We start from the raw sequence: 25,736 nt of genomic DNA on the forward strand, positions 1-25,736 counted from the left end.
CCTTTCCTACAGTCATCATCCACGTGCCTTTGTGTCGTCCACTCTCCTGAGACGTTGTCTTCCCTGAAGCTGGGTCTGATTTCGGTCTCTGCTAGGAACCCATGTTATATCTTCATCAATACCCATTTCCTGCTGCTCAATGCTGCTGCTGTGTTTCATGATCCTAATCCTCCCCACGTGGGGGATAAATGAAAGCGGACACACCGCACGCACCCTGCAGACTGTGGAGTGGAGTCAAGCCAGCGTGAGTCTTCCACACGCACGTTAGGAAGAACTGGTAAGTGAATGAGGTGACTGTGGAGTGAGGCTCACTGAAGGTAGGCGGGATTCCAGCGGTGCGAGGAGCAGCTGTGACACCAGGAGGGCAGAGGAGGAACCCTGGCCAATGTCTGGTCCCTGAGGTGGGAGGGATCTACAGAGACCCACAAACAAGATGCAGAGCAGAGATCACGATGGCAAGAAAGAAAGTGGCTGGGAAAAGTGATGGCCAGGACATGTCCAAGTGCCCTGCACCTTCCAGAGGCCACTCTGATTCCTACACTGTCATCCACGGAAAACAAGTTCTCTGAAAGGGCCCACGTTTCCTTACCCCACTGCCACTAGTGGCAAACATGAGCCTTTCTCTGCATACAGAGGATTCAGGCTTCATCGTTTTTCTCTCCTTGGTATTTTTCTCCTGGGCATCCTATGTCTGTCCCCCGTGAATGTGAGGTCAGCTTGACTTGCTCTGACTTCCTGGCCTAGGACTTTGCATTGTGTACACTGTGGCTTCCGTTGTTTGGGGCTCTCTTTGGAAGGTAGCTCTCAGGGTTCATCATCTGGTTGTTTGGACACAGTTCCTCTTGTGCTCCCCTGTCCTCACTCCCCTGGTTCCGGCTTCCTTTTTTGCTGTGGTGAGAAACTGTCCTCTGTCCCCTCATGCTTTTGCCAGGACAACTAAACAAAAGGGACTTCTGTCCTGAGCGCTTCTGACAACAAATGTGTGGGGTTTTCCCACACCAGACAGTTCTCTCTTTCTCTCGGGGACACCAGCCGGTTGCCGTGTGAGTCGATTCTGACACTAACTTCCTGGGATTAGTGCAGACCGACCCCACAGGTGAAGGGCTTCATCCCACAAGGCTGCCCCCATCCAAACACCAATTAAAGTAGTCGGTACCCGAGGTACTCACACTTCTGTTTGATTTAGCTACAAAATTGGGGGTTCCCATGACCCCTCTCCCCTCACATTTGATAATTTGCTAGAATTATTCACAGAATGCAGGAAAACAGTTTGTTTACTATTACTACTGCTTTATTATAAAGGATACAACTTAGGAACAGCCAAAAGGAAAAGATGCCCAGGGCAAGGAATATGGGAAGAGCCGCAGAGCGTTCCTTGCCCTCTCTCGGTCACCACTGTCCCAGCACCTCCCTGTGCTCACCAAGCCAAAAGATCTTAGAACCCCGTATTTTAAGTTTTTATCAAGGCTTTATTGCATAGGTGTGATTAGAGTAAATGGCAACTGATGAATAACCCAATCTCCAGCCCCTCTCACCTCCCTGGAGGTGGGATCGTGGAGCTGGACGTTCCCACCTTTGAATCAGACCAGCTCCCATCCTGAAGCTATGGGTGGCTTCAGTGTCCCCCAGCCACCGGTCATCTCCATAGAATACCCAAGGTGCTCTCATCACTCCAGGAATTCCAAGTGTCTTAGAAGCTCTTGTGTTGGGAACTAGGGACCGAGTCCAAATATTATGACAAAAGGTACTCCTATCATCTCTACCACTCAAGAGATCTGAGATTTCACTAATCTGAAATTCTGGAGCTCTGTTCCAGAAAGTAGGGGCAGAGACTAAATATGTATTTCTTATTGATAATTTCTTATTAAGTCATAAAAATGGGCAGAGTGGAGAACACTTAGAAATTCAGACACACCTATGCTTTCCAGAGCTCACAGTTAGATAACTGGCCTTCCCTAACCCCCACCCACCACCGTAACCTCTGCAGGCGGAACCTTCAGTATTACACAGCCAAGCTCTCTGAGAAGATACTGGAAACAGTCAATGCAAATCAAATGGCTAACCAGTCAAGCAGGTACTAAGGGATAATGTCCATGACGGCAAACAATGAATGGCTAAGCGTTGGGATCTGACGCATCCGTTTTGCTCAGAGCTGAGTGAACATCTGTTCTGTAGCCCAGTCCTGGACCTTTGCTTGGCCGAAGATGAGGTAGAAGACCAGGCCTGACATGTTAATAGAAACTGCAATCAAGAAGACATTTCTCCAGCCAAACTCAGAATCCTGGAAGGAGAAAATTACAGAGTGTTAACAGTCTCTTGGCTCTTGGTGGTCCTATTCAAAAAGGTCCTGGTGCAGGTCTGGCTCCCCAACCCCGCTCCAGCCTCTGTGGCCTTCCTGGTTGTTCCTAGAATATGCAGGTCATTTCCTGGGCCCTGGCCTTTCCCTCGGCCAGAACAGTACTCCTCCCGATAGCCATTTGTTTCACTCCCTGGTTTGTGTCCAGTCCTTACTTAAATGTTACCTTCCAAGACCACCCTATTTAAAATGGAAATCCCACCCCCTCCTGTGTGCCCTGTTCTCTCCTGCTTTATTCTTCTCTTCGTACTTTGCCACCATTCAGTATATTTCATACGTTATTGATTTCATTAGTTTTCCATCAGTTGCTTTCCTACAATATAAGCTTTACCAGACAGGGACTTCTGTTCGTTTGATCCACTTAAACAATGCGTGGCACACGCTAAGGTTGAATTAGCGAATGAATGAATGAAGGGATGACAAGGGAAACAAAATTCAGTTTGAGAATTTCCCTATTAAAAGCTGTTTCCTGGGGCACCTGGGTGGCTCAGTGGGTTAAAGCCTCTGCCTTCAGCTCGGGTCATGATCTCAGGGTCCTGGGATCGAGCCCTGCATCGAGCTCTCTGCTCAGCAGAGAGGCCTGCTTCCCCCCACTCTTTCTACTTCCCTCTCTGCCTACTTGCGATCTCTGTCAAATAAATAAATAAAAATCTTTTTAAAATTAAAAAAAAAAAAGCTGTTTCCTGACAGTATTAGCAACTAGAAGAGAAACCCCTCAGTCACAGTCAAACCAGAATGGTTGACCCCTCTATACTTTGTAAGAAGTGCCATGAATATTGCTAGAAATTTTGATGATTAGCATGAAAAACTTCTAAAAACTCTTAAAATATAAACTCTAAGTCTGAGTGCTCATCATTACTACACATCCTAAACCTGTGGTAACTGTCCTGCATGAGCTGAGCCTGGGGTGGGGGGTTCCTGAGGGGACTTGGGACTCTTGAGCTTTAAGCTGAGCTCCATTGGGGAGTGAACAAAAATATCTTCAGTCTGACTTCTCCTGAGTGACCTCTCTAGGTGTCTCTCATGAGTATTTTCATCAGAGCATTCGACCTCACCTGACTGATTAAAAATCCAGCAACAGTGGAAGAAATGGCTCCTGATGAGTATGCAAAGACTTCTGATAGTCCCTGAAGAAAGCTGGTGTACCTGAGACAGAAAAGAATATTCCAGTGTAAGCATACCGTTCACCCCAGCTTACTTGTAACTCTGTGCTTGTCCCTGGGGGTGCCCTGAGGCGACCCTCGGTCAAGCCTGAGTGAAATGTGCTGACTTGTGATTAGTACAGTCCCATGTGAGGGTCTGAGGCTACCAAGGGTCATTTGTACTAACTTGTCAACATTGTTGTTACAAAATGTACAGATTGATGATTTGCACCGAGTGTGTATATTCTCTTAGTTTCTGCTATGGAACCTGATCTCACAGCTTTATTTCTGGGTAAAAAAGACCCCTCACTGGATGAGACGTTGGTTCCCCTGAGACCAAGGCATCTCCCATGGGTCATGGTGGTTGGTTATGTGAGGATAGAGTATGTTCTTCTGACCGTGAAAGGATCCTGGGGGCTGCATTTGGAAGTCCCCAGTCCTCCTTTATACTACCTCTCTTGGAGGTCAGTGTTTCTCTTACTTTCCCATTAGTCAAGCTTTACCTTTGGGAGCCAGCACAGTAGTATTTTACGGGTCCTTCACTAATCCAACCCTGTGGGACCGCTGCATTTCCCGACAGAGATGTGGGTGTGAGTCCCATCCTGTCCCTAGCTGAGCTGCGAGTGAGGCCACTGCCTCCCCATTTCACCTGGAAAACTGAGTGCACAGTGGTGGGCTAGCTTTGGGTCCCTTCCAGGAATTATTTGGGTGTAGGGCTAATACTGGCATTTCCTGTGACCTGTAGCGTGGATCACCCCACACGGAACTGGGGCATCAGAGCGACTTTAGGGTTGCAGGACCTGAGCTGAGCTCCTGTGTGGATGTGGCCAAGGGGTCCCTACCGAGGAGCAATATCTAAGATGTTAACAAGGGCTCCCGTTTGGCAGAAGGTGCTGGTGACAGAAGACAGTGCCAACAAGCCCATACTGGCGCTGAAGCTGAATCTGACCCAGTGCAGGGACACGAAGACCACAGATGGGACAAGAACCCCTGCAGCAAGAGGACAAACACAGAGGAAATAAAAACTGCCCTGAGCTTCCCGCGTCCATCCCACAATCCACCTGGGTCCTTACCAATGGCAGTGGAGAGTTTCCTGATGGTAACGAGTCTGAAGATTTTTCTGGAGTGAAGAAAATCCACCAGTAGACCTCCAAGGATAGTGCCGATACAGGCAGCACCTAACAGCAGGGCTGACAGGATTCCACTCTGAGGACCAAAGAGAAGGTGCCTGCCTCACTTCGTGTGCCATGACACACACTGACCGTTGTGTGGCTTGTCTATGTTTAGAGCTTCTCTATATAGACCTATCTCCTCGAATACAAATTTCAGGTTACTGGAATTACTAGAATACAATTTTGGTGCCTAAGAGAAAATATGCATATAGTTCAATTGGGAAAAAAAATGTTTAATGCTCTCATCTTAGGTAAAGTCACCTGGAAACAGATTTTAAAAAAGAGCAAAGCCCAATAGAAAAATAGGCAAAAGATAGGAACAATTTACAGAAAAAGGAAAATAAGGGGCTCCAACCTCATAGCGAGAAGAACTACTTTTTCATGGATCAAACTGGCAAAAATCCAGCAATTTTTTTTACCTGATCCCCTGGGATGCTGTGGGAAACTGGGTACTTACAAATATCAGTGCCCTGTGGAGAGCAATTTAGCAACAGATACAAAAGTCTGTACTGCGTTTACCCTGAACAGACATGCAGAAAGAGTTGCATTGATGGGTGGCTGACGAGCAAGGTTTTTTGCTCAGAGATTGGAAACAACCCAAATGTCTCTCAGTAAGAGTCCTGTGTACTGATATGAAAAGATCACTGTGGTGTAATATACAAACAATAGCAATGTACACAACACATAATATTTTGTGTAAAAAAAAATGACAAAATAAGATATGTTTGTGTATGCCCGCAACTTTATAAAGAAGATAAAGAAGCAGTGGAAGAATATTTAAGAAATTAATAAAAAATAGTTGTCTGTGGCTGGGAACAGGCTGGGGGACAGGGCAGACCGGGGATGGGAACGGCAGGAAGATTTTTCACTCCTCTCTTTGGATAGAGTTTTTAAAATGTTGAACCCTGGTTTGATCAGCTCAGCCTCTCTATTACAGTGCTATTAAAGAAAATATAAAGAAAGAAATGTGTAAAACTCCCCAGACGGAAAGGCTTTAACTGTCACCATGTCCCAGCTGTTCACATTATGGATGAGTAGACTGAAGCCACCAAGGTTTTATGACTTAGGGAGAAACCATCTTGAGACCCATGGGAGTTGGGGCCTCTTGACTTCCCAAGCTGATAAGCCTGGTCTCCACTGGTCTCTCCAGTCTTTCCCCCCATCCTCCCTGTCCTCAGCCTTGGCCTCTGAGATGGGGAACCCACTTGGCCTCACACCACAGACAAACCATCCCCAACAGCTGGCCTCAGAGATGTCTGTCTGGACCTCCTGTCCCCTGATGGTCTCACCTGAGATTATGGCTTTGCAGCCTCCTTCTGGCCTCCTCTTTGTAAAGACCCATGGCCACTCAACCCTTGGGCTTTCTGACCTCAGTACCTCCAGCCTGTTTGCACATGTGCACCCCAGACTCTGACCTCGGCTCCAAAAATCAGCTTCCTGTTGGCTGGTTAGCACATTTTCACAAGAGGAGCCCAGTTAACATGAGAGCACTGCTTTTTGAGTCCAAAACACAATATCATTCGCTCAATAACCTTGTGAACTGCTGTTAATAGGCTCTGAAATCTGATATACTCTTTGCCACTTCTAAGACCTTCATCTTGCAGGAATTTAAAGTCTCCTGTCCACCTGTCAGGGCACCTGTTCATTTTGTGAAAATTCAGCTGTACACATACACTTTTCTCTGTATGCGTCATACTTGAATAACATTTTTTAGAAGAACATTATCTGCAAGTTTTGGGTAGGAGTCCTATTTGGGACTTTATATCCTAGTCATAAACTCTTATTTTCAGCCTATGATGTTTATGCTCCCTGTCAAGCCTTCTTGAAGGCGGAATTTGTCTTGTTAACACAGTCTTATGCAGACTATCTTGTTTGCAAATGTTGGTTGGATTGAACATCAAAGTTTTACATTGGTCCCTTAAAAAGTATGACATTCTGTGAATGTCAAGCTTACCTAGAACCGTCCCAGACTCCCCCAATAATCGGTAGGTCACAGTAAGATGATTAAGAATTCACACAACCAGGTTGCATTTCCTACACGAAGGTCCTTGGCCTAATCCCCTGATTTTGTGGCCATAAGTGAGACAGAGGATTATATAATAAAGCACTTAAACAGAAGAACGGAATAGACTTTCTCTATACTCACGTCTCTGAAGTTTGCTTGAAGTACAGAGTTGATGTATGTTGGCAGGTATGCGACCAAAATATTAAAAATCCAGAATTCAGTGAAATGAAAGACTAAAATGCCCCAAAGTGGTAGGGATTTGATCATAGCCTTAATGGGAAGGGACCAGCCTGGCGAACAGCCCTGGAAGAAAGCAGATATCAGTACTGCTCCATCAGAAGACAAGAGATTTGCTCTAATGCTGTCTTCAGCCCAAGATACCTGGACCAATACAGGGAAATGGTAGAGAAGTTCATCAAACGCACCTGTTGAGCCAGTGAACACACAATATATTCCTTCTCTCCAGCACTGATAAACTGATGATGTATAGGGTCATCATAAACAAGAAGAAACCAGAGAAAAGAATAGGCACAGCCAATTCCACCTATAGGAAGAGGATCCCATTAGACCTTGATGGTACTTCTTTCAGTTTAACCCTGCACTGAGCTATTTCTGTGGTTGACAGAATCACTGACCCCAATATTCCATTCCTACCTGGATCTATGCTCTGGCCCCCATCATTGGTGGAGGGTGCTTCCCCACCACCTGTACATACATTATGACAGTGATGGACAACCCAACATTCCCAGTATTGAGTGGAAATAAAATTCATCTTAAAATTTTCTTTTTTAGAATCTTAAGAAAGTGTCTTTTTTTGAAGCAGAGTGTAGATTTTAATTTATTTTCTAATGAAAATATTGTTTAATCTACAGATTTTATATAAACATCACCAACTTTCCCAATACTTTTTTCTTGTTATGTTCAATTAGCCAAGATAGAGTACATTGTTAGTTTTTGATGTAGTGTTCAATGATTCATCAGTTGCGTACAACACCCAGTGCTCATCACCATGCATGCCCTAATCTTAATCGCTCTTTTTAGTTGCCACCTTGGCCTTTACCTGTGCCTTCACAGAGAGTAAAGAGCTATCATGGAGTATAGAATTACCATATGCCAGGTGTTCTGTGAGATTTTGAGAGTATAAGAATACAAAGATACAATCTTGCCATGGAGGAACTTAAAATCAAGTACAGAGGAATAGATAGGAAAAGTTTCCACCACTGGAGATCGAGTAGAGGATGTCAACAAATATTTCACTGAATTCCTTCCTTGTAAATCTACATTTGTAGCTTCCCTTTCTGAAAACTAGGAGCAGAGTAAACCTCTCTCGTTGCTTGGATAATTTTTGTAACCTGCCCTTTGAAGTTTCCATAACAGAGCCTTTGCAGGTTGCCATGCGAGAGTAATCCATCTTCACACAATTTTTGTTTCTAGTGAATATATTGACCTGATGTTATAGGAACCCTTGATATAAGAGCATTGTCCTCTAACGGAAACACTGCTGGCGCTCACTGGTCTTACTGGAATCACACAGGTTGCAGATGGGACTTCAGAGAATATTTTAAAAGTCAGACACAAACATTAGCAGCAAGCAGCTGGGGAGATCCCAATCAGGGCTGGGTAAAGGCAAAACAGTGAAGTAGTAGAATATGGCTTCTGGAACACCCCATACATCTTTGGGACCTTCTGCGGCATCTCTTAATGTATGACATCCACTCTGGAGCCTCCCACGATCTGCCCTGTCTTGCAGGTTCTACTGGTTAATTCTCTGTGTCAATCAGCATTTTATGATCAGGTACAGTCTTAGAATTTTCTGGTTGTAATAATAGAATTTTATAAAAAATGAATTAAATAAATAAGCATAACTAAAAATACCATCCCATCAAGATACCATTTTCAGCATCTTATGAAAGAAATCCCTCTGGGGTTCATTATGTGTTTGGTTTGGAAGCAGGACAGAACATTACGATGCCTTTGAAGTCATTAGGTTATTCTGACTATGCATCCAGGCTCCTGGGATTTAAATGTTGTTTTGCATGATTCACAACATGATTAGCTGTGAACATTATCACCTGTAGTTATATAGTTATATAAATATTCATATCTATTAGGATTTGGTTAACCATAGATGACTTGCATCACAAAAATCATGCCCAGCATTCTCTATCACAAAACAAAATCCTGAAGGACGCCTGAGTGGCTCAGTCGTTTGGGTGTCTGCCTTTGGCTCAGATCCAGATGCTGGGACTCCAGGATCAAGTTCCACATCGCCTCCCTGCTAGGTGGGGAGTCTGCTTCTCCCTCTGCCCCTGCTCATGCTCTCTCTTTCACTCTCTCTTAAATGAATAAATAAATAAAATGAAACACACAAAAAACAAAAAGAAAAAAAAATCCTGAGATCTGAGAAGCCCAAACTTACCAAAGATATAGAAGATAGAAGGCCACACTTTAGTCTGGCAGAGGAAACCACCGATGAGCAAAGTAATGAAGGATCCCATCAAATGCCCTAAACAGAAGATATGAGGATGTTTTGGGTGAGAGAGTTAGGGTCCTCTCTCACCCAAGCAGGAGCAGGGAGACAGGGTAGTTGGAGTCTAAGGTCTTGCTTGTGTTGATAGGCCATTGTAGAGTACTCTTGGACAGTGCATACAAACTGACAGTTTGGGGCCTCGGTTACCTGATATAGCAATGTTGATGAGTTGATTCTTCTCTAGTGGGGGAGCCCATTTGACCCAAAGTGAAAACTGGCTTGTGAATACCATAACCTGGGGGGGGGGGAAAGTTCCACTCTTGGCTATTGAGGTCATTTTGGAACTAATATTCCACTTATAATTAGAAAGCATCTTGGTACCTGGGCTATGCCTTGAGCAATCCGCAGGACAGTGATCGAGAGCACTCCTGCGTCAGCAGCCAATGGAATCAAGAGGGCCAAGACTGAGGACAGAAGCAGGTTAACACCCACCAAGTACTTGGCTCCAAATATTCCAGCGATGTAGCCAGTAGGGATGGGAACCAAGAATGAGGCATAGTTGCACGAGCTGAGAATGATCCCCTGAATTTCAGGACCCCAGTCATACACGGGAGCCTAGGGGACAAGAGAATCTCACTGTTTATCTTGGCCAGAGAGTTGACAGTTTTGATCATGTGAAACTTGAGAGGCAAAAAACAAAACAAAAACAAAAACGGGCAGTTCTCTCTCATACTTCTCTCCAGTTCCTCCAGTCTACCAATTTCATTCAAAAAAACAAACAAACAAAAAAAACGCAACACACAAAACCAAAAACTCAAACTTATGCACTATGTACTCTTTCCTTTTACACAGTTTCCCTGGTGGCACAATAAACTAACCCATTAAAGTATGAGAGATCCTATAAATAAAGAAAAGCTATAAAGAAGAAAGCATTATAGGCAATGGGGTAACTTGAAAAATATGTGAAGAAAGAAAGCCAAGATAAACATCTGTGAAACTTATTTTGCAATGTTCATCCCTGTCAGGGAAGAACGTATGTCCACTAAAGATGAAAGTGGTTTCCTGCATTTTCACTTAGTCCGCTTGGTCCGGTTCCACTGCTAGACACTAGATAGAGAAGAGATATCGTCTCCTTAGCTGCCTGTTACATTCTCATGTAGTCTAGTTCATCGAACATAGTAGATGCTTCATAAATAACCCTTTAGGTCAAACCATCTGAGTCCGAGAAAGGGTCTGGAGTCTCCATAAACTTACCATGGCCTCAGACTGCTGCAGAGTTCCATTCCAGCCGTCCTGGGAGTCGACAGGAGGCCTTTCTGTGGAGGCATTGAGTGGCCTGAGCTGGACCGTGCTGTTCACCATGGCTGGCATGGCGATGCTCAGGCTCATCCTTTGAGAGTTAATCAAAAAATTGCAGAGATGCACAAGGAGGGCCAGCCCATGTCGGACCGAACAAAAGCCTGCGATGAAGGGGCACAGAAAGTCTTAAGATCGGGGTAATTTTCTCCCACCTTCCCTAAGTCTGGAAGAGGGAAAAGACTGCAGTCTGTGAAACGAGAAATAGAGAGAGAGCGGGAGTGGCTGTGCAGGTGGTTGGTGGACACCCAACACCCCCGCCCCTGGGAGGTTAGTGGGTCAGTCACTTGCTTAGAATCATTACTTGAGCAGAGACTTGAAGGAGGTGTGGAACTGGCCAGAGCGAGTGTTAGGAAGGGTTTTGAGCCCGGGCTCTGGGATGAGCTCATGAGCGTGGGACTGGAAAGAAGTGAAATGGGACAGAGAACTGGCTGGAGGTAGTGGTCGAGGGGAGATGGATAGGAAGAGACAGGAGTTGTTGGACATGACTCCCAAGGTCCCCACCCTGTTACCAGGGAACAAGGCACATTAATAGGTTAGGTGCTGGGAGGAGATGAGACTTGAGAGGTAGGCTAGGTTAGACTCCAGAAGCATTTCACCTTCATCTTGCTACCGTAATCTGGGCTCGCACGAAATTTGCCAGTGGTCCAGGAGGGGTCTGGGGCCATCCTGGATTTGAGTCCAGGTACATTAGTTTGCCAACAGCTAGAAGGATTGATGAGCTGTCAGAGGGATAATGTGTGATCCCATCCTCAAGGCATGTGGGTGCCCCATTTCCTGGCTCCTATGAGGGAGCAAAGGCAGTTGAAATGGCCAACGCTGTCTCGTGTTGAGGGGTGACACGCTTATCAAGTTCCAGGACCCCCACCTTTGGTTTAACTTGGGGGGCATTCAGTTGAGACTGCCCCTCCCCAAACCACACGAATTTACATTAGAGTTTTGATCAACATTGTATAGATAGGGCAGATGACATTGCAAGGGACTGCCCCATGGACAGTGTTGTCTTCTCCTGGCCAAGAACAGGGTGGATCCCTGTGGATTCCAGTCTCTTTCTCTGGCTGGAGCTGGAATCTTAGAGTTAGTTCTCTTCAGTTAAGTCCCACACAAGTTTCTTCAGGGACTTTTTATTGTTTCTATAACTGAGTCCTCCCCTTATTACTTTCATGTCTCTTTCCTCTGGGTTTACAGCAGAAAGCCAAACGCACACAAGTGGCAAGTACTAATAGTGGAAAACAATACATGGTTATTTTTGTCATTTGTAACATTTCATCCCCTTGGGTAATTTATCCCACTGGCAGTTTGTAAACAGTGCCAAATAGGAGTGGTGAGAGCCTATCTGAATTTACTGAGCATGTTTCTCACATCACACCATTAAGTGTGCCGTGGGACTTGTACTTGTTAGTGGGACTTGCACTTTTGTTGTATGAAGCTGTCCTATTGCTGTTTCTTATTATTTTGATGTGAATGCAGGAGTTTTATAAACTGTATTTGAATCATAGAGTCAGACACCTGGATCTGCTCTATTTGGACCTGTATGTTCTTGGGCAAATTACTGAGCTATCTGCAGCCTCAGTATTCCACCTGTAAAATGGGGTTAATAATAGAGCCTACCTCAGGGTGCCTGGGGGCTCAGTGGGTTAAGCGCCTGCCTTCCGCTCAGGTCATGATCCCAGGGTCCTGAGACTGAGCCCCACGTTGGGCTCCCTGCTCAGCAAAGAGCGTGCTTCTCCCTCTCTGCTCTTGCTCTCTCTCTCTCTCTCTCTCAAATAAATAAATAAAATATTTAAAATAAAAAATAGAGACTAATTGAGTACATTTATGTAAGTTCCTTATAATTATTATTAATAATATCTGACTGTGCTTACATTCTTGAAATGATCTCTTAATAGGCTGTTGTAATGAAAACACATGCTTTATTTTGCTAATGTTTTGGCTGGAACTTTACTTTGGCATATATAATTGAATTCAGGTGAAGATTATTGTGAATATGTGTGTATGCATAATTTTTGATATGCTAGCTTTGTAAAGAAAGAAATATTTTAGGCTTTTCATCTCAATCTATGACCTGAAGTATTTCAGGTATATAGTCATTTTCTTTTTTCTTTTCTTCTTCTTCTTCTTCTTCTTCTTCTTTTTTTTTTTTTTAAAGATCTATTTACTTCAGAGAAAGAGAGCAGGAAGGGAAGGAGGGAAACAGAAAATCTCAAGCAGACTCCCTGCTGAGAGCAGAGCCAGCGGCTGGGCTCGATATGATGATCCTGAGATCATGACCTGAACTGAAACCAAGAATCAGAGGCTAAATGACTGAGCCACCCAGACGCCCCTGAATTATTGAGTTCCTGTCCACCTTACACCTGTTTTCCCCTGTTGCTATAGTATGTTTGTCACAAATGATGAACCTACTAGAATGTATGATTATTAGCTAAAGTCCATACTATATTCAGACTTCTTAGTTTTTACCTGATGTCTTTTTTCTGTTCCAGAATCCCATTCAGGATAGCACTGTCCATTTAATTGTCATGTCTCCTTGGGATACTTATGGCTAAGACAGTTTCTCAGACTTTCTCTGTTTCTGATGACTTTATAGTTCTGAAGAGTACCAGTCATATATTTTGTAGAATGTCCCTCAACAACCGGTTTGAGGCAGTATTTGTCCAGTTTCTCCATAAGTTACTCTTGTTTGTTCCCTTTCCATGCTGTGCTCTGGAAGAAGTCACGGGCACAGTCCACACATAGGGAGTGAGGAACTGTGCCCCACCGCCTTAAGGCGGGAATCTACAGAAATGCACTGGATACAGAGACATTTTCTGTTCCATAGAATCTCACTGAAGTTTTCTAGTGAAACCACCAAGACATCATTTGTTTGTTTTAAGAGGACTTTTTGACAACTTTCTTCACTTCTTACATGTTTTTTCAACATCTGCAATTTTTCTTAATTCAAATTTATAAACGTTATTTCCATGGAAGTCATGGACATTATCTGCTTCCCCGCGTTTAACGGCTTACACATTCGAAATGCTTCTGTCCCCTCCTTCCCCACAATTATGTGTGCTCAGTCTCTCTGCCTGATCCGTCTGAGTCGGGAATTATTTTATTGCTATGAAAGGTATCTGCTGTCAGAGACCCTGCTCTTGTATATATTTTCATGGCAGTTTCTTTCATGATTTGAGTTCACTTTTTTCCTACATTGAGGTTGTCTCTTTTGTTTTTCCACATCCTTTCCTCAAAGGTATAGACTCCGTGAACTGGATGCTTGATTAAGTTGCTTTCATTTATTCTTTTTTTTTCTTTTTTGCTTTCATTTATTCTCATGCACTCTCTCTTTTCTTCCCTTCTTCATACCTGTCATCTTTTGAGCCACTTGTCTTGCTCCGCCTCTGCGTCCTTCCTGACTTTTCTAAGCCTTGGCTCTATGTCACTGATGCGATTTTCTGCAATGGTCATGTCTTTCCTTGCTATTACTTATTCCACTTTAATTCTGAAGTCATATATTTTCCTCTTTAGTTTCCTTTCTCGTCTACTTTGGGCTCTTCTTGTACACTTTCCTGTTGATTTACTTCCTGCACTGTGAGCTTCTTGTTATTCTTGAGATGTTAAGTTGGAAATGAAAATATTCTTTGGTTTTCCCAGATAAAATAAGTGCAGCCATGTAATATGCTGGTTAGCAGTCAGACTGCTCTGGTGTGAGTCCAGGTGACCCCTCTTTGTGCCTCAGTGACTTAAATGAGTTCTTCCTTTCTGCTTGAACTCTGGCTCCTTCAATGGAGAGGACGCCGGAAGGAGTAGCTTCCTTGCAGGAATGTTGGGAAGATTCAGTAAATTAATCCACATAAAGTGCTTAGACCAGTGTCTGACATCAAACATGCATTTAATAAGTCACAATTACTCTTTGATCTAATACATTCCTTTTCCTTTTCTTTTCTTTGTGCTAACGTCTTTACATGTACCTCCTCCCCACGGTCTTGGACCGTAAAGGCCAGTCCTTTATGATTTAGTTCCCATATGTTGATACCCTTGTCACATGTTGTACTGGGCCACCTTTGCTGGTTTGAGGCCTGCTGCCGTGCGGTGGTAATAGTGTGTGCGTGATTGCACAGGTAGCCGCTGGTGGGATGGAGGAGGACATCTTGGAATTCTTTCGCCAGTTCATTTGAATTTTGCAATGACCTGGTCGATTTTGAGGACAAGTCCCCCAAAATTCGAAGTTAATTTTGGCCATCACGTGTATACTGCCTTGGTCTGCTAAGCTGCAGATCTTGGGTAAGCTGTGGAGGGGAGATGGCAGGATGTGGGCCCATGTGAGCTTCACCCGCCATATCTCAGCACAACAGACTCCCCTGGTTTGTGGTGGCCTCGCCTTGCTGGTGGGCTGCTGGCCTCGAGACACTGCCATTCAGAGCTAGGGAGTGTGAGCCGAGGCTTAACAGTTAACGAGTGTGCTCCCTTTCTTCCTAAATGACTGTCCCATGCTCCAAGGAGGAGAGGTTCGTAAGCACTTGGCATCTTCTCTCAATCTCATTCCAAATGTATTAAACCCATCAATGAGCCTTAGGATTCATAGTGTGTTGTAGGAACAATTCCCTAATTTTAACCTGGATGGAGATACTTTCTCCAAGTGGCATGCTTGCTTATTTCATTCTGGAACTTTCAGAGAGGGATGTTATTGTAGCCCAGCCCCTGGGTGACATGTTTTCTGTGGGCTGGAGTACGTTCACCTCCACGTGGGCTTTGGATGGGAGGAAGGAAGCTGTGCCATATGCTGTTTGTGAATTCTCGCTGCCATCCTTGCCCTTCCGAGTTCTCCATGGACACACAAATACCTGGAAGTGACAGTTGTCAATCTCTCATGCAGACAGGCAGGCTTCCAACAATGAGGGTCTTCTGACAAGGTTTGGAAGGGGGCACGCAGTGAGAAGCCATGATGGCTGTGAGGCACCTAGAGGCCCATGGATGAAGACCAGTGACGGTGGAGATGGGACTTCTGCCTGTGACTTCTGGGAGTCACCTTGAAAATTGCCCACTCGGGGCTACCTGTGGTCATCAGAGTGACCCATCCATCCTGACTCCTGGATTTTCTGGAAGGGGCTAATCTGACTTCTGCTTCCCCAGCCCTCCAAAGTTTGTGGAATCTTCCAATCCCCTATATTAAGCCTCTTTTTTCTTGGAATATCTAGAGTGCCTTCTGTTTTTCTGAGTGAACCCAGACAGAAGCTCCCAGGCCTATGGGAGATAAAGGGATAGGAAGGGCAATGTGGTGTCTGTCCCCACTCAGCCCCATGAACCCTTAACTGAGCCTAATAGAAACCACTGACCTCTGACAGAACGTCAAGGTTCAGCTTTTCCCTGGGTCTCTAGGGGTACAGGAGCATAAGCAACTCTATCTTGTGACTGTATCTGACCTGTAATGGGGGAGGGGTATTTCTGTGTGTCCCACAGAATAGCTGGATTTGGTTCTGTGAGTTTCTTTGAAGTGCGGTCATACTCAGCAAAGATATCAGTAGCCTTTGGGGACACAGAGACCTAGAGAAAACCCCAGCAGTGCCCTGAAGGTGTGAGACAGAGGACCCAGGAGTGCCTAGGACGTGTGTGCCAGAGAGGAAGAGAGCTGAGTGGAAATTGATGTTGGCCACCTGTGGATGAAGCAGCTAGCAGGGTTTATGCATAAGCACTGTGACAAGTACTTGGAGACTTAACAAAATAATCAGGTGGGACCATGAGTAGCTGGGGTTGTGCCTTATCAAGTGGGACGAGATTTATCCAAAGAAGGATTATTATTCACATGATGCCACTTGTAACGACAGGTCAAATGGGTTACGAAAGGATTGGGTATAGCTTCTGGAGCTTCTGGAGTGTCAGCAGCGGACTAAGCAGCATGGTGGGATGGATGTTCTAGAAGACTGTAAAAGAATCCAGAAAGACCACACATGAATCCCACCACTGCCATAAAGGGGACACTGTGGGAGAGGTGATAATCATAGCTAAAGTTTACATAGTATTTACTATGTGCCAGACATTGTTCTAAGTGGTTTACATTTTATAACTAATTTAATTCTCATGGAGATGCTGTGAGGCAGCTACCATTATCATCGTATATTTATGAGTAAGGAAACCGAGACACACAAATTTGAAGGTCACATAGCTCAGAAATGGCAAAATCAGGATTGCAAACATGGAAAATTTTTATGTATAAGTTCTTCATATTACTGATTTTGAGAGAGAGAGAGACGGAAAGAGAGAGCACATGCAAGTTAGGATAGGAGAATTTGACCGACAGGCTCTTACTACTTAGATGTAGATGAGATCTTAGAGATACAAGAATCAAGCTCTCCCGTTTTCCAGATGAGGAAGCTGAGGCAATGGGGTAGGATGCATTCCAGGTCAAATGATTCCTAGTTAACTGTAGACAGAGTATTAGAATGCACATCTCCTTATTTCTCCTTTCATGGGAAAGACTAAGAGAATCCTCTTGTCCTTGAGACATGATCACTTCCCAACAGACACACTGGCTGAAAGGTTGAGGCTTGTAAAGCATCCCACCTTGGTTAGTGCTTTACTGGTCAAAGGCATTATCTTATGAAAAGTCTACTTCCGTAGGAGAATTAATGAATCACGTAATTATGAACCATTAAGCATTTAGGGCAAAATAAGGTGTTCAGCAGGTTTTCTTCGGACATGTTATAGAAAAGTACCAAGTTGTGACATAGACAACGTGGAGGAGGAAAATGACTTTTATGACATAGTGGAAAGGAAAAGCCTGTTCTCTCTGAGGCAGGGCTGAATCTATATGAACAGAGAGATCTAACTGGATGCTCCTGGACTTAGAGTCAGAAAACCCAAGACTGGTTTCCATAGTTTCTACTTAGCATCTGCTCTGAAGTTTTTCATTCCTCTATAATGTCTTGACACCTACCTGTCCTGTATACCTTCAAGGTTTCTTACAGGAAGTGAAATAATTCTCCATAAAACAGGCTTTATAGCTATGTAGAGCCCTGGGCAGTTGGGGGTAGCCTCGTGCTCTGTATCACCAAGAGGGAAGTCAAGGTGACACAGATGCCAGTTTTATCTGTAGCCAGTGCATGATTTTACCTTTCCTGGAGGTTTGCGCGTGAACCGTGCTTAAATTACCATCGCTGGAAATAGCTTCCACTCCTTTGGCTTCTGTTCTACTAGGCATTTTGGTTCTCTTCTCCCAGGGACTGGCATTCACCTGCTGAAATAAAAGAATGCAAAAGCAAATACAGGGCGACAAGTGTCCTATATCACACATGACACTGCCCCAATTCTGTGAATTAGGAGGAAATATTTGATGGGAAAAATATTTGATTGGGGTTCAGGAGACCTGATTTGTTGCCCAGACTCTATTGCTAGCCAATCGTGTGACCTTGGGAACTGCACGGTTACCCCTGGGTCTTAATATCTGCTTCTCTGAAATGAAGGGTCTGGCCTGTATTGCCATAATGGATTGTAATATTCTTTCCAGTTCTGTGTTCCTTTGTCTCTCCACTGATAAATGTATCGACTGGATGTTAAAACTTGACAGTCTTCTTTGAAATTTCATCTGGAAGGTTCCAACTTTTTACATTACCTGAAAAACTGCCTGTTCTGAACATCTAGATATACCAGATAAAATATGGCAAACATCTTTTCAAATACATAGCTCCAAAGATAGTAAGAGATATCCCCATGGATGTAATGAAAAGTTTGCAGTATGAGCTAACTCCTCAGTGATATTGGGACTGGGGTGGGGAGCAGATACCAGTTTCAGTGATGCAGGGTCTTGAGATCTAGGTGCTTGGGGACGAGGGGTGAAGCCTTAGACCTCTGCCAGGAAGGCGATTATCATGGAGATCCTATTATAGAGCCAGAACCCTCAAAGGGGTTCAAAACTGAGTTAAAGAGACTGTCCATTGCAACAGTGAGACAGTGATAGCTTACATCCTCCTGAGCTCTGGTTTGAAAAGAAAGAGCCTCTGCTTAAAATTCCAAAAATTCATAACTATGTCACGGGGAGTTGGGGGGTTGCAATTCACACTGTTTTCATTGTCTGAGAGAAAAACTCTTTTTTGGCTGAAAAACTGGGCTAAAGAACTGGGCCCAGGCCGATTTCCTTAACACAGATCACCCAGAGTTACTGATGAAGCTCTGCTTAATATGACTTCCAGATCCAAAATTAGAAACACTCAGAGAAGCAACCATCCAAAGCAAGTCCTCAGACTCAACATGTAGCACGATCAAATTGCTGAGAACTTCCAAGAGTTGGATAAACTGATAACTGCCTTTTATAAGCATGTTTAAACTAATTGAAGAAATAAAGGAGAGACCAAAACGTAAGAAGATATCCAAAAGAACAGGCATATTTGAGAAAGGCACTACTTGAAATACTAAAGACAAATTTAAGTATTGAAATTAGAAACGAAGCCATTAGACAATGAGCTAATGACTGAATGAGTGAAATAGAAGATAGAACAGAATTATACAGAATAAAGTAATTTATACAGAATAAGTTATACAGAATATTAAACAGAATAAGTATATTATACAGATTAAAGCTCAGGCAGATAATGATATATTGTAGCAGAGTTAGGGGACCTGGAAAATAGAGTTAAAAGTTCTGATATGTGTTCAGTAAGATTTCTGGGAAAAGAAAATGAACAGAATTGAGGAGAGGCAATGCTTTAAGAAATAATGGTTAGGGCTTTTCCAGAAGAGATGAAACAAGATTTCTCAGATTCAGGAATGACAGTGAGTGTGAAGCCAGAAAAATGAAGTTAAAGCTATACTTAGACAAAGGGTAAGAATCCTGTAGAATACAAAAAGTGTGAAACTTATCTGTAATGATACATACCATATGAGGTCATTGGTGGGGGACAGGGGCTAGAAAGTAATTACAATATGATACCAGAGAAGGGAGTGGTGTTCTTTTTTAAACTTCAAGATAATAATAATAATAATAAAGACAAAGTAGAAGAAAGTGAGTGAAGAGTACGAAACTATCAGTACAATATGTAAGCACAGATGAAGAATAGACACAGCAGAACCCACCTTGACTTACTATCAAAGACATGAACCTTCGAAGTACAAGACATTATTTCTTACCTGTCCACTTCCACAAATATTTGAAAGACTTCTCTCTAGTTTAGGCAAAAGTGTAGGGAACTAAGCTGTTGTTGTGGGAGTCAGGGCAGCTTTTCTCTTGGTATTGCTGCTTCAAGGCCACTACCAGGGAGTAATCCATACAGCCACCCAAAAGCACGTCCCAAGACAGTCCTTGTAGCGATATTTGTAAAAGTGAAAAATTAACAGCTAACTAGTGGTCATTAATGTTTGAATAGTTAAGTAAAGCAAAGTACGTATATTTTTGGAACATTCTAGCCATCAAAAAGAACTAATAAAATCGATATATGTATTAACAATTTAAAGGACATATTAAGTGAAGAAAGCAAGTTGTAAATTCGAAGGGATACATGCACCCCGTGTTTATAGCAGCATTAGGCGACAGCCAAGGTACGGAAGCAGCCCAGTGTGCATCAATGGATGAATGGAGAAAGTAGAGGTGGTATAGATAAATATGGGATATTACTCAGCTGTCAAAAAGAATGAAACTTTGCATTTGCAACAACATGGATGGAGCTAGAGAATTTAATGGTGAGTGAAATAAGTCAGTCAGAGAAAGACAAATACCATATGATTTCACTCCTATGTGGAATTTAGGAGACAAAACAAACATGCAAAGGGAAAAGGGAGAGAGGGAGGGAGGGAGGAAGGAAGGAAGGAACGGAGGGAGGGAGGGACAGACTCTGAACTACAGAGAACAAACTGATGGTCGCCAGAGGGGAGGGGTGGAGGGATGGGGGAAATAGGTGATGGATGAAGGAGGGCACTTCTCGTGATGAGTCCCGGGGGATATATGGCAGTTTGAATCACTGTATTGCACACCTGAAACTCACATGACACTGTATGTGAACTAACTGGAATTAAAATAAAAACTTAGGGGCGCCTGGGTGGCTCAGTGGGTTAAGCCGCTGCCTTCGGCTCAGGTCATGATCTCAGGGTCCTGGGATCGAGCCCCGCATCGGGCTCTCTGCTCGACAGGGAGCCTGCTTCCTCCTCTCTCTCTACCTGCCTCTCTGCCTGCTTGTGATCTCTCTCTGTCAAATAAATAAATAAAAATAAAAAATAAAAATAAAATAAAATAAAAACTTAAAAGAAAATAGCAAGTTGTGGAACAGTAAGTACCGAGGTAATAAGTAAAACATATATGCACACAACATTACGTTTGTAATTTATGTGTTTACCAGTGAGTGGAAAATTGCGAAAGAAAATTCACAACATTGAAACAGTGACAGCTCTGCTGTACGTTGCCCTTCGCACTGGTTTTAAAATTAAGATACACAGTTGGCTAAGCCTGGGTGGCTCAGTTGGTTCAGTGTCTGCCTTTGGCTCAGGTCATGATCCTGGAGGCCTGGGATCAAGTCCCTCACCGGGCTCCTTGCTCAGTGCTGAGTCTCCCTCTCCCTCTGCCCCTCCCCTTCCTCATGTTCATTCTCTCTCTCTCAGATCTTTTAAAAAATAAAAATAAAGAAAAGTTAAATTAAGATACATTAATCTGATAACGCTGGTCAAATGTGTAGAAGGGAATGCAGGGGACCATTCCCTTTGGGGAGGAATGGCCAGGAGGGAACTTCACATTATCTGGGGTATGTAAATGAGTTACAACAATAATGTTTTTGTAAATTATTACTGTGATTTAGAAATACATTTAAGGGGTGCCTGGGTGGCTCAGTCGGTTAAGTGTCTGATTTTGGCTCAGGTCATGATCCCAGGGTCCTGCTCAGCAGGGGGCCTGCTTCTCCCACTCCCTCTGCTTCTTCCCCTGCATCACACACACATCCCCTGTGTGTGCGTTCTCTCTCTCTCTCTCTCTCTGTCAAATAAATAATTTTTTTAAAAATACATTTAAATTGACAACAACAGAAAAAACTACCATAAAACCTGTGATCACAGTGTCTGGGGCGTGGGAATCTCTCATCCTAAAAGCTTTACAAATTGTGTGCATATGTGTACATGTGTGATTGTGTGTGTGTGTATAACTGGATGTTAAAGTGATGCCTCTTAGGGCACCTGGGTGGCTCAGTGGGTTAACCCTCTGCCTTCAGCTCAGGTCATGATCCCAGGGTCCTGGGTTCGAGCCCCGCATCGGGCTCTCTGCTCAGTGAGGAGTCTGCTTCCCTTCCTCTCTCTGCCTGCCTCTCTGCCTACTTGTGATCTGTCTGTCAAATAAATAAATAAAATCTTAAAAAAAAAAGGCGCCTCTCACTTAGTGCAACTGCCCCAGACCATTCTGAGAAGAAAACAGCAAGTGTTGCCTCCACTCCAAAGCGATAGGAGACCGCCCTCCAGGACGGAGAAGAGGGCTGTTGAGCCCACCACCGGGGCACAAACGCTGAGGTGACATCCCTGAGAGAGACTATCTCTAGGGAAAGCTGCCGGTGTGGCCTGTCACTTGTCCACCCTGCCTTCAGGGAAGAGCAGGGAGGGTATCGCCCTTCACTCTAAGTCAGAGGACAGGGGCTGCTTGTGGGGGAAGGGGGCGTCACCCAGACAGCTTGACCTATGTCCCCTGGAGGCTTGTGTGTGTACCTGTGTGTGTATGAGAGAGAGGAGACTGGCGAGTAACACCTGCCTCAGCATCCACAGGTACGAGGCCAGCAGAGCAGAGAAAAGGCCCCTGCCCACTGAGAGGTCGTGATGCCTCCACCTCCCCCAGCGACAGGTGCAGAGATGCGCGGATGTAGAGCTGCACGTTCCTCTGAACCAGGTGTGGGTGACGCAGGAGGGATCCAGCTTACAGCCATACCCGAGAGAACCCGTGTGAGCCCCAAAGAGGTGGAGGGACCGTAGGATGCCAGATGGCTGACGGGCCCCGTAAGGGAGAGACTGTGGGATGTCTCCAGTGGGGAACTGACTAAAGGATTCAGCAGTGAACATCCCCCCGAGCCCAGAGAGCACCAGAGCCAGATCACAAGAGTCCCAGTCAGAAACCACTTCCTGCCTCTTCCCAGCCACCCCTCTATCTCCCTAACCCCCAGCACTAGAAGGCTCAGAACCCGCAGCTCCCAAGAGGAGTGTGGGGAGGAGCTGACAGAGGGAACAAGAAGCCAAACCAAGTGACTACTGACCCCTACCAAGGTCCAAGCTGGAGATGGAAAGAAGCTCTATTTTTTTTTTTAAAGATTTTATTTATTCATTTGAGAGAGAGACAGAGAGAGCACAAGCAGTGGGAGAGGTAGAGAGAGAAGCAGACTCTCCACTGAGCAGGGAGCCTGACATGGGGCTCGATCCCAGGACCTGGAGATCGTGACCTGAGCCAATGGTAGACACCCAACCATCTGAGCCACCTCGGCACCCCAGCTCTATTTTTTTTTTTTAAGTAGAATTAACATACAACGTTGTTTGAATCTTGGGTGTACATTGTAGTGATTCAACAGTTCTCAGTGTTCATCACGATACATTACTCTCGATCCCTATTTAGGGAGAAGCTCTACTTTTTTTATTTGTTTGTTTTTTAAATTTATATAGATATATATTTTTTAAATATTTTATTTATGTATTTGACAGAGATCACAAGTAGGCAGAGAGGCAGGCAGAGAGAGGGGGGAGGAAGCAGGCTCCCTGCTGAGCAGAGAGCCCGATGTGGGGCTTGATCCCAGGACCCTGGGATCATGACCCGATCTGAAGGCAGAGGCTTAACCCACTGAGCCACCCAGGCACCCCAAGAAGCTCTACTTTTAGATAAAGTTTGGAGTTTTGTGCTTTTCATCAGACAGGACCTATTCGTTTACAACATGAGATTATTTGGAAACTGAAAGGAGCTAATGAGTCGCACTGGTGATTCTGAGAAGAATTCCATCAAATGAAGGGATGGAATATTTTCCTGTAAAAATAGTTTGCTCATCACGTCTGTCCACATTTAGGGCTGTCAGTTGAACTGAGGTCACAAGACCCGCAGTCCTAGCTTTCAGATTTTTTTTTTTTTTTTACCACAGTGACAACTAGAAGGACTCTTCTCACTCACCAGTGCCTGAGAGTTCACTGATCACTAGTTCATTCATTGATTCAGTAAATATCTGTTGAACCAGTGGATGTTATGCTTCCTTATCTTTTTCTTTTAAAAAAACATATTTATTTATTTGAGAGAGAGAGCACAAATGACAGGGAGGGACAGCAGGAAAGGGAGAAGCAGACTCCCAGCTGATCAGGGAGCCTGCCTGGGGCTTGATCCCAGGACAGGGGATCATGACCTGAGCCAAAGACAGACATCTTTGCTCTTTCTCTTACATTTATGGCTGACGTGTTTAGTTCTCATTACATTTGCCCCCTCTCTGTGCTTACTGTGACAGAAGTACATGCCAGGTTGCCTGGTAACCAGAAACGATGTCTCACATACTACCCATGGCTGCGTCCCTTGCCCTACATCAGATGTGTCCTACTTTCCTCCTTCACTGCCAACTTCCACTGCCTCGTCGATCCCAGCAAGGAAAATGCGAGAATGACATTTGCTCTGGAGAAAATGAGAGTCACAGTGACGGCCACCAGGTAACTAGCAAGAAGAGGGCAAGTGTTTTACCTGGTTGTTTGGGAAAGGTCTATTTGAGCTAAGTTGGGAAAGATGAGAAGACTGGAGCTCTGAGTAAAAGGAACCAGCAAGTTTGTCCAGTGCCCATGCAGAGTGAGTGAGAAGGTTGATATGAGTAGGGAGACCAAAGTGGTTGTCAGGGGCCATACCACGGGGTTCCTACAGGCCAGATAAGGGGACTGGATTCACCTGGCTGCTGGGTGATGCATGGTCTCTATGGGGCAAGACTAGGAACCAAGAGAGTCGAGAAGCGGCTGTGGTGATCGATCACCTAGGCAAGAGTTGATGTATAGGGGAGGCCAACCATGGTGCAAAAGAGCGGACTGGGTATCTGTTTTGGAGTGAAAGCCAGCAAGAATTGCTAATGAGATGGGTCGGGGAAGAGAGAATGGGGGAGATCATTGGAGACTTCTAGATTTATGGCTTGTACAAATGAGTAAATGGTGTTATGCTCCGTAGAGATGGGAAAGCAAGTGGGAGGGAAGCAGGTTTCCAGAAGAAAAATAAGAGTTTCATTCTGTGCTGTTGGTTTTGAGATGTCTGTTAGACCCAGAAGGGAAGATGGCCCAGTAGGCATTGTGTCTATGACGCTGTAGCTTGAGGCAGGGGGCCAAGGGAGAAATAGAAATTTGAAAGTCATCACTTTTATCTGTTTACTTACAGACTAAGTAAATGAGGAACAACCTGCAAAGATATTGAATGAGTCATTCTGTCAACTTGTTTTCTGATTCCCTGGCCAAAACTGATTCTGTGTCTATTCTATGCATGAACCTGCGTCTTGCTCTTCTGCTCTAAACTAGTTCACTATGGAGTGAGGCTTTCCCTTAAGGTCCTGTACTGAGCTGTTAGCAGCTCACATATTTTTATATCTGGTCTCAGCCCTGAACATTTCCTCCATATAAGAAGTAGCTTGTGGCTCATATTCATAGCTCCAAAATTGGAGTCCTGGGCCCCAAACTCTTTGTTCCATTACTACTGCCCAAGGCCATGGGATTCCATTTGCATCAGTTCACTGGTGAGGTCTCATCTGTTTTGATTAATTTGGTCTTTTAGCCCTGATAAAATCTTCCTTTGCCAAAATTCAGCTTTTACATTTATTGTCTCACCACAGATGCAGTCACTGCTTTATTATTATTGTTATTATTATTATTATTAACACATCTCACAAACATAAGCCCAATATATCAATCTTAAGCTGAAGGTATCTCGACTGGCCCCAATATTTGGGTGATGTTAAGCCTTAAAGGCATGGTTTAAAGTTGCCGGTTCACTTCCACATGCTTCAGAACTATCCGACTCTTGCCTCCGCGACTGTTCTTTTGGGTGAATTTATTCCCTGAAGTTTTATTCTCTGGAATTCTGGGGCTCTTTTTCTCTTAGGATAAGGTGATATCCTCTCTTAATTTCCAGAATTATCTTAGGAAAGAGGAGTTCTCTCCTGCACCCCATAGCATCCATCCCAGAGCAGCAAATGAAAGAAAGACCCTCTCCCAACATCTCAAAAGCAGAATTAGGAGGAAAGATGAAGAAGTCAGAGTGCGGGGTCCCCAGTCCTTTCCAATAAATTCTTTTAAGCTTTTCAAAATTTTCTACATTGCC

The 25,736-nt window shown here is 44.3% G+C and overlaps 1 protein-coding gene across 3 annotated transcripts; it reads right to left on the reverse strand.

Annotated features, from left to right (window-relative positions):
* Positions 1 to 1,275: 1,275 nt before the first annotated feature.
* On the reverse strand, positions 1,276 to 25,736 carry SLC17A4 (solute carrier family 17 member 4). Of its 3 annotated transcripts, none has more exons than XM_047732652.1 (12): positions 25,666 to 25,736; positions 17,588 to 17,717; positions 10,400 to 10,461; positions 9,527 to 9,760; positions 9,353 to 9,440; positions 9,095 to 9,181; positions 7,101 to 7,219; positions 6,817 to 6,978; positions 4,572 to 4,704; positions 4,341 to 4,488; positions 3,412 to 3,502; positions 1,276 to 2,281 (listed from the first exon to the last, which is right to left on the reverse strand). In XM_047732652.1, exons 2-12 carry the CDS (start codon positions 17,673 to 17,675, stop codon positions 2,147 to 2,149), a joined length of 1,347 nt encoding a protein of 448 aa, XP_047588608.1. In that variant the 5' UTR covers positions 17,676 to 17,717; positions 25,666 to 25,736; the 3' UTR covers positions 1,276 to 2,146. The 3 variants fall into 3 exon arrangements, with proteins under 3 accessions (XP_047588608.1, XP_047588607.1, XP_047588609.1); XM_047732651.1 differs by having other exon boundaries at positions 10,400 to 10,605; XM_047732653.1 differs by lacking the exon at positions 4,341 to 4,488 and having other exon boundaries at positions 2,129 to 2,281; positions 10,400 to 10,605.

This window comes from Lutra lutra, chromosome 6 (genome assembly GCF_902655055.1).
Source record: "Lutra lutra chromosome 6, mLutLut1.2, whole genome shotgun sequence".
Classification (NCBI taxonomy): domain Eukaryota; kingdom Metazoa; phylum Chordata; class Mammalia; order Carnivora; family Mustelidae; genus Lutra; species Lutra lutra.

What these genes read in the sequence shown, in the direction of transcription:
- SLC17A4 (XM_047732651.1), bottom strand. Translation starts at nt 17,675, where the DNA reads ATGCCTAGTAGAACAGAAGCCAAAGGAGTGGAAGCTATTTCCAGCGAT. An exon ending in CGCGCAAACCTCCAGGAAAG is followed by an intron (nt 10,606 to 17,587) that starts GTAAAATCATGC and finishes CCTTCATCGCAG; the next exon opens with GCTTTTGTTCGGTCCGACAT. An exon ending in TGTGTTCACTGGCTCAACAG is followed by an intron (nt 6,979 to 7,100) that starts GTGCGTTTGATG and finishes GCTTTCTTCCAG; the next exon opens with GGCTGTTCGCCAGGCTGGTC.